General features: G+C 35.4%; 1 protein-coding gene across 1 annotated transcript in view; it reads right to left on the bottom strand.

Moving 5' to 3' along the window:
• Positions 1-204: 204 nt before the first annotated feature.
• The window catches only part of WEE1 (WEE1 G2 checkpoint kinase), an 18,924-nt gene continuing 10,886 nt past the window's right edge, over positions 205-8,242 (bottom strand). Inside the window, exons 6-11 of the mRNA XM_007955052.2 lie at positions 7,217-7,363; positions 2,977-3,072; positions 2,601-2,686; positions 1,680-1,850; positions 1,443-1,588; positions 205-358 (exon numbers count right to left, since the gene is read on the bottom strand). Of these exons, the coding sequence (XP_007953243.1) occupies positions 205-358; positions 1,443-1,588; positions 1,680-1,850; positions 2,601-2,686; positions 2,977-3,072; positions 7,217-7,363 (800 nt within the window). The remainder of the gene's footprint in view (positions 359-1,442; positions 1,589-1,679; positions 1,851-2,600; positions 2,687-2,976; positions 3,073-7,216; positions 7,364-8,242) is intronic.

Here is an 8,242-nt window from a genome sequence, read left to right as displayed (position 1 = left end):
AAGACAGACTGGTAAGACTAGGTGAAAGCCTGATAAAACAAAATATAGCTTTCAACTGTAATTCACAAATAAAAGTCCTAAAAGGCGTTTCAGTAAAACTACTGACACCAATCAAGAAGGTCCTTACAAACTGGATTCTAGCAGTGATTTCAACTTTGCTTCCTCTCATCACAGTTTTCTGGGGGAAAGTGGGAAATGAGTAGTTCAGTATATAGTAAGGCTGACAGAGCGGTTCATTTTCTTTCCAATAAGTCGAGATGTTCTATTACTCTGGGTGGTGGACCTAGTGGCCATCCGGTCAGTGAAGAGTGCTCTTTCCTCAGCTGCAGCTTTTGCCATCTGAGCTTTCTTGAGTTCTCTAATAACATAAAAATAGGAAACAAAACTTTTCACTTATTGTATTAATCCTAGGAAGGATTCTTAAGAGGGCAATAAACTATCTTATCAGACAGGAGATCTTCCCCTGCCATCATTATTCTAAGATGCAAATGAGGAAAGGAAAATACAACAGGAAATGTTAGCTTCTTTTCAAATAACTTAAATTTGTGAAATTATTTTACTTGTGCTTTTAGGATTAAAATACCACATAAACTTGGACACAATGATGCAACTAATAAAGACGTTAGTAATAACTTTGGGTCTTAATAAAAAAATACTTTCAAATAAAACTCCAATTCATACTGCCAACTTGCCTTTACATAATAGAGACGATGGGTGCACAACACAAAGAACGTAATCACAGTCCCTAAATTGTACATGTAGAAGCTGTTGAACTGGTATATGTTCTACTGTGTATATTTTCAACCACAATGTAAATAAAAAGATTATATATATAAAAAAGAGATGAAAAACTAATTTTATTTATTGTATGAACATGATGAATGTAAACCTGGTGGCAATGAAACCTTTTAATATTTCAAGTTGGTTTTATTAGGTTAGAATGAAAATGGTAGCAATGAAACAAAAGAATTTGGAATGTGATCTGTGGTTACTTAGTATCAGTTATTTGCCCCCTTTTGATAAACTTTATCATTCCAAATTAGCTTCTCCCTAATGTGAAAGGTCACTCAGATCAAATATGAGAATCATATAATCGACATTAATTTCATAAAAAACAAGAATAGAATATTGCAAAAAAAAAAACAAAACAAAAAAAAAACTATAGGCTCACTGTACAAAAATTTTTTGTTATAATTTAGGGCTTGGAAACTAGCACCACTTGCAAACATAAGCAAGTCCTAAATTATTTTAAGTTCATAATTGCAAAATTTAGGAAAAACACACATTTAATAAGTCAAATAGTAATTTACGAGCCCCTAAACTTTCGTTGCACAACAACACATCAAAACACTACATCCTTATCTGAAAGAAAGCCTAAGTCATTTCCCAGTGAAATCAGAGAATGAGAAAATGACAAAAGAAACCAGCCATCACTTACTTACTTTTGCAAAAGTGAGTTTTTGAACTTTTCAGCATTCAGTTCTATTCGCAATTGTTCTGCACTCTTTCTAGAAGCAGACAGCAATACTGAATGCTTTACCAGTGCCATTGCTGAAGGTCTTCTCTCTGGATCTGGATGAATCATAACCTTACAAAAAGAAGGAAATTAAGGTAAAAACGTGTAACATGATAAAACATTATATCATGTTAGTAAAATGTTTCATGTATAAAATGCTCACTTTTAGCAATTCTGTAAATTCCTGGGAAAGCACTTGTGGTATCCGAGGTAATCTACCCTGTCTGATTTCATGCCATTGGTCTCCATTTCTGGGAAGAGGTTCAGCGCCAGCAGCACATACTACTGTGAGGGCAAGAGCAAAAATATCTGCTTTTGGTAGATGGGTATAGTTCTGTAAATTTAAAAACAAACAAAAACCATTTAAAAAGGGAATGCAGAAATGATCAAAATAAAATAAGATCATACACACTTCAATGAGAATTTAGATGCGAAATAGGACTAAATTAAAATGTTTCAAGGCCACATCTAAATTTAAGATCTACTGAAAAATTTCAAAATAGCACATTATGGGGGGATTTTTATTTTAATTACTAAGTAATATGGACCCTGGGGGTGAAGGGATTTAAAAACAGATCTAAAAGTGAAAGCCATTTATTTTCTCACAAGCCCAATTCAATTCTCAAAAGAAGCTACTATCCCTCTAGGGACATTCATATGCAAACACAAAACATATGCACACTGACAAGTTACAAATATACATAATAAAGCAGACAGATATACATATAAAGACAGCAATTTGGCCATACCATTTAGACTGTTCTACTAGCTCCATTTTCATTCAAAATTCTTTCCATGAAATAGTTTGTCACTCTTTTTACTTAATCATTCCCTTATTAGTAAATTCTTATTTACACTGTTTTCAATTTGTGAGTAAATAAACATTTTTTTTAGGAGAGAATCTTAGAAGAAAATACTTGTTTTTACTAACTCTTGCTAGATAAATACTTCAGCTCTGTTAATACTTCCTATGTTATATTACCATTTTAGTAGTGACTAACGTAAGATTTTAATATATTTGGATTGGTATTCTTCTATCAACTAGTGTCACAAGGCAACAGTATTATCAAAAGAGAAAAATTACCTCCTGCAAAACTTCATTTGCGAGAAAACGACTATCACCCTCTTCAACTTGTGGACTAGATATCCTTGTTACATGCCCAAGATCACCTAGAAGTGTTGAAAGAAATTATGGTTAAGTTAAAAACAAAACAACTTTTTCTCCGTTTACTGTAAGTTAATATTCTAGGTGGGAGCTCTGGTAGCATAGTGCCTAAAGCACTGGACTGCTAACCAGAAGGCTGGCAGTTCAAACCCATCAGCCACTCCTCGGAAGGAAGATGGGGCAATCTACTTCCGTAGTGATACTGCCTTGGAAACCCAAGGAGGGGTCGCTATGAGTCGGGTCCGACTCGACGGCAAAATAACAACAACGACAATACTCTAGGTATCTTTCTTACCTATTTTAAACATAATCTTGTTGGATGCCCAGTCATCTTCATCTCCTTCTTCAGAGGCAGCATTTGGGATTGAGGTTCGAGATATGAAGATATTACCTGTCAAAGAGTGTGACACTGAACAGTATAACAAGAGTTCACAAAAATATAAGTGTTAGGAAGAAACATGGCTGGCCAGGCGGGTGAATGATTGAGCCGGAGGGAATTATAAGAACTGGTCAAGCAAGGAGGTGCCTGACCAGAGCCCATACCAAACCCCAGCAAGTAGCCCTTGCTTACGAAAGACCCCAGCACCTGACCCTACTCACGAAAGCCCCCAACCATTTCCTGCCCACTATGTTAATGAAGTATTTCAACTCTACTTCCTACCCCCATGCTAATGGGGTACTTTAACCTTATTGGCTCCTGTAACACATACCCTGCTCTCACTGCGGTCTTCTAAGAACCAGGAAGAAAATTACTATAAAAACCCCTTTCTTTCACCTGGGCAGTGCGACTTCTCTGGCCCCTTTCGGGGACTCGTAAACCTCTCCCGGGAGCACAAAATAAAAACTTCTCTTTAACCCCACTTTTGTGCATCCTCTTCTTACTGTGACCTCACAATAAGTTCTCCTGTTCTACCCCAAGCCCAACTGGGGACCAGGGCTCTCTTTTCTACAGTAGCTCTGATCCCTCAACACTTGGGACCACTGAATTAGACCTTCATCGTTAGCATATTGATACTGTTTTACCTACTTTTGAACAAACAAAAGGCTGTAAATGTAGTAATTTTGCGATGCTGGTAAAGTACAAATTTTAAGCTAATGCTACAACACTGACGTGAAAAAGAACCAGTCATGTAACTAGTGAGCTAAGCTGGTCATGCTAAATCTACACATGGCTTTGTACACATACAACACATACCAACTTTTTTCAAACCCAAGTAAGTTCATGGTTAACATTCTTAGTGATAGATTTCATTTTAATAGTTTTATCAATATAGAACAAATATAAATAAATTACATGTTATATTTATGGAAATCCTATTTCTACTTATACTTTATTTATAGAACAATTTACTTTATGGTCATACTTGTAAATGTGAAGATTTTTAAACTTATCTCTTAATGGGAGCTCTAGTGGCAAAGTGCCTAAGGCATTTGACTACTAACCAGAAAGCTGATTGTTCAAATCCACCAGCCACTCCTTGGAAGGAAGACTGGGCAATCTACTTCTGTAGCGATATAGCCTTAGAAATCCAAGAGGGGTCGCTCTCAGTTGGATCCAATTCCATGGCAGTGAGTTTGGTTTTGGATCTCTTAATATTTTCAAGTTTTGTATAGGGAGTTCCCAGGTTAAGATCATAAGACTCATACTAACCCTTTAAAATGTTATGTAAATCTGCCCTCACTTGGAAAAGACTGAATTAAGCCCTACTTGCAGCAAATTCATCATAAAACTTTCCTTTGCTGCACATGCTGCTTTTAAATCACTGAAAAAGCTTTGAGCCTTTTCTTGGATGAAAACTAAAAACCAAACCCATTGTGGATGGAGTCAATTCTGACTCATAATGACCCTTTATAGGACAGAGTAGAACTTCCCCATAGGGTTTCCAAAGTTGTGAATCTTTACAGAAGCAGACTGCCTCATTTTTCTCCTGCAAAGCAGCCAGTGGATTTGAACAACCACCTTTTGGTTAGCAGCTGAATACTTTAACCACTAAGATTACCATAGCTCCTTTTCTTGTACTGAAAAAAAAAAAAAAAAAAAAACTCAGTGCCATTGAGTCAATTCCAACTCATAGTGATCCCCCCACTTTGGGTTTCCAAGGCAGTAAATCTTCACGGAAGTACATTGCCAGTCTTCCTTCTGTGGAGTGGCCGGTGAGTTTGAACTGCCAACATTCTGGTTAGCAGTCAAATCCCTTAGGCACTACGCCACCAGAGCTCCTTTCTTGCACTAAAGTAAGGCCAAATGAGAACCATATGCACCTGTTCGGACTTAATTACCAATCTGATTTAAACACACAGTTTAGGATAGGTTTCATTCATAACCCAGGGAACTGACTGTACCCTGTAACATAAAGATCTACTGTATTTGGCTGACATTTAAGACATGGTATTAATAAGTTTATATTCACATTTACTGCCATCAGTTAAAATGTGTTTTTTTTCTTTTTTAAAATAAAAACTTTACTGAGTTAATGTACAGATAAGAAACTCTTTACATAAAGCATAAAAATTAAGATAAACTGAATAAAATGACTTAAATTTCCTTGAGCAACATCCATTTTGGTTAATTTAATCATTAAATTTAATTTACAAATGTGTAGCCTAAAATGTTTAACAGGAGTCCATAACCTTTCTGTCATAAATTTCAATTTATAGGAAAAATAGGGAAGAAAGGCACAACTTAAAATGGTATCACAAGGAAGCAACCAGTCAAATATAGAAGAAAGGACATCATGTACGAAAACAACTCTGTACCATTTTTAAAAAGCAGGGGGCTCCGCCTGGCATAAATAGACAAGTTTAAAAAACAGAAAACAACAAATGCTGTGGGTGTGGAGAGACTGGAACCCTCATACACTGCTGGTGGGACTGTAAATTAGTACAACCTACAACCTATGTGGAAAGAGGTATGGTGCTTCCTTAAGAAGCTGGACAGAAGTATCAAACCACCCAGCAATTCCACTAGTAGGTACATATCCTAGAGAACTAAGAGCTGTGACACAAACATATATGCACGTCTATGTTCATCGCTGCATTATTCACAACAGCAGAAAGATGGAAACATCTAAATGCCCATCAGCAAATGAATGGATAAACTATGGTATATATGCACAATGGACTACTACTTAACATTAAATAATGATGAATCTGTGAAATATCTCAAAACATGGGTGAACCTAGAGGTCATTATGCTGAGTTAGTCAATCACAAAAGGACAAATACTGCATGAGGACACTACTGTAAAAAGTTAGGGAAAGGTTCTTCTGATATATGGCTGATGGAAGAGTGAAATCTAAAAAAGAAAAATGGATGTAACTGGATGGAACGCATGGTCCTGAATTAGATACTAGTTTGGATAAATCAACTGCCAAGAACATGGGTCAATTGGAAAAAATTTGCATATACTTGGACTGAAATGGAAAGGTAGAGATAGCTGACTAAAAAAATGTAGGCCGTGAAATAGTATATACACTGTTATTTCGATAAAATAAGGATCTTCACTACTACTGCAGAATTTAATTGCAGCCTTTTAAAAATGCAGTTATAATCATAATTCATGTACCATTTTATGAATATAGTAACATTTTTCTTTTATAGGTAGAAATACCATGTTTGTACATTTAAATTTTCAAAGCATTTTCACATCACAGGATATTCTAGTAACCTTGTTAGGAGCAGAAGCATTATTTTTATAAGTGTAGTTCCACAGGGATTTAAGTTTTTAAAATCTAGCTTGTTACTGTTTCTATAATAAATTTTTGTTTCTGCTTAACCTAAAACTATGTATGCCTACACTTTGATAGTACCACTGCTCCTTCATCTCCTAAGCTTTTAATAAGTCTTAAGAAAGAATACTCTGAGGTTGTTCTGAGCCACAATATGGTCAGTCTTCTGAAGCTACTTCTATATTTATATAAAAGTAATTTTTTAGCTGAAAAATGATGTAACATTAAAGGGAAAAAAACAAAACCATTATATTCCTATACTTTCCAGCCCCGATTCACTTCCAACCTTTCTTATGCAGTTACAATCATAAAACACATACCATTTCGTTTTCTGAATCATACAATAACGACACTTCACTATTTCCTTTACAGACTAGTAATACTACTACATTTGTATAGTAATTAAGATTTCAAAACATTCTCACATCATTCATTTTATTGTACTAATCCTGTCAGCAGCACCAGTATTAATGTTATAATTAAGGTTCTATAGCCAATTAAGAGAGGCTTTAACCACAGGTTCTTAGTCTCCTCATCTTGGTTGCACTCTGAGACTGTGGTTCCTATAGTATGCACCAATTTTTTTTTCCTAGCTTTTAATAAAAACTGGCTTATTACCTCAAAACTTTTGGTGGAACAAGGGAAGAGGTAAATGGAGATCCTAAAACAACACTAATAAATCAGTGAAAGGACTTCTAAAGCTAATAATGAAAAACATAATAGGATGTATAAACACTTCATATTGTTCTACTGAATTAATTTTCTATAACCCCAAAAAACACAGGTTAGAGGATCTGTAATACTTACTAGGTTTTATATCCATGTGAACCAAAGACATTGAATGAATGTATTTCAAGCCTCGGCCAACTTGTAAGAGGAGATCCTTCAGTTCTGCTTCTTTAAAGTAATTCATGCTTCTATAGTTTTCACTTATGGCATCAGCCAAACTTCCACCTTACAAAGACAAAAAGTTAAGACTTTCTTCTTTCTATTACTTTCTTTCCTTCCACCTTTAGTGAATAACCACAGATTCAAACAAGAAACCCACATTTTGTAAATCCTCCTCTCTTTGACCTGCTTGTGGAATCAAAATTTTATTTATTCTTTCAATAGGTAATAAACTCCATTGGTACAAGATACAATTTAGTCTCTATCACCTATATATCCCAGAAATCCAGCTGGTTCTCCTCAGAGTAAAACTATGTTGTCAACATCTTATGTATTATTTTCACACAAATGATAGCGTATTTTCATTATCTTGTAGATCATTTGATATCAATATACAATGAACTACCCCTTTCTTATGTCTCCATTGAATTCCATTATATAATTGAATGATAATGTAACAACCAGTTCCCTAATGGGTAGCTCTGGTGGTGTAGTGCCTAAGGCATCTGAGGGCTAAACAGAAGGCTGGCGGTTCAAACCCACCAGCCACTCCTCAGAAGGAAGACTGGGCAATCTACTTCTGTAGTGATACTAGCTCGGAAACCCAAGGAGGGGTCACTATGAGTCAGATCTGACTCCACAGCAGTGAGTAATTCCCCTAATAACCTTACACATTGGTCATTTCACAAAAATGGAATTAATTGCTGGGTAAGTGTACTTGTAATATCTGCATACGTGTGTGTGCATATACACCATGTTTCATACACACTAACTCTCATCAATTTATACTTTTACCATCAATATACAAGACAGCTTCCCCACACTCTTGACAATAGTCTATAAACTTAACAGGTAAAAACTAGTATCCTAGCATAGTTTTAATTTATACTATTCTTTTTTTTTTTTTAAATTAGGATTTGGGTGAAGATTTACAGAGTAAATTCA

This window comes from Orycteropus afer, unplaced genomic scaffold, assembly GCF_000298275.1.
Source record: "Orycteropus afer afer isolate SDZICR_OR568_19922 unplaced genomic scaffold, OryAfe1.0 scaffold00014, whole genome shotgun sequence".
Classification (NCBI taxonomy): Eukaryota; Metazoa; Chordata; class Mammalia; order Tubulidentata; family Orycteropodidae; genus Orycteropus; species Orycteropus afer.
This window is presented reverse-complemented; position numbering and strand designations above follow the sequence as displayed.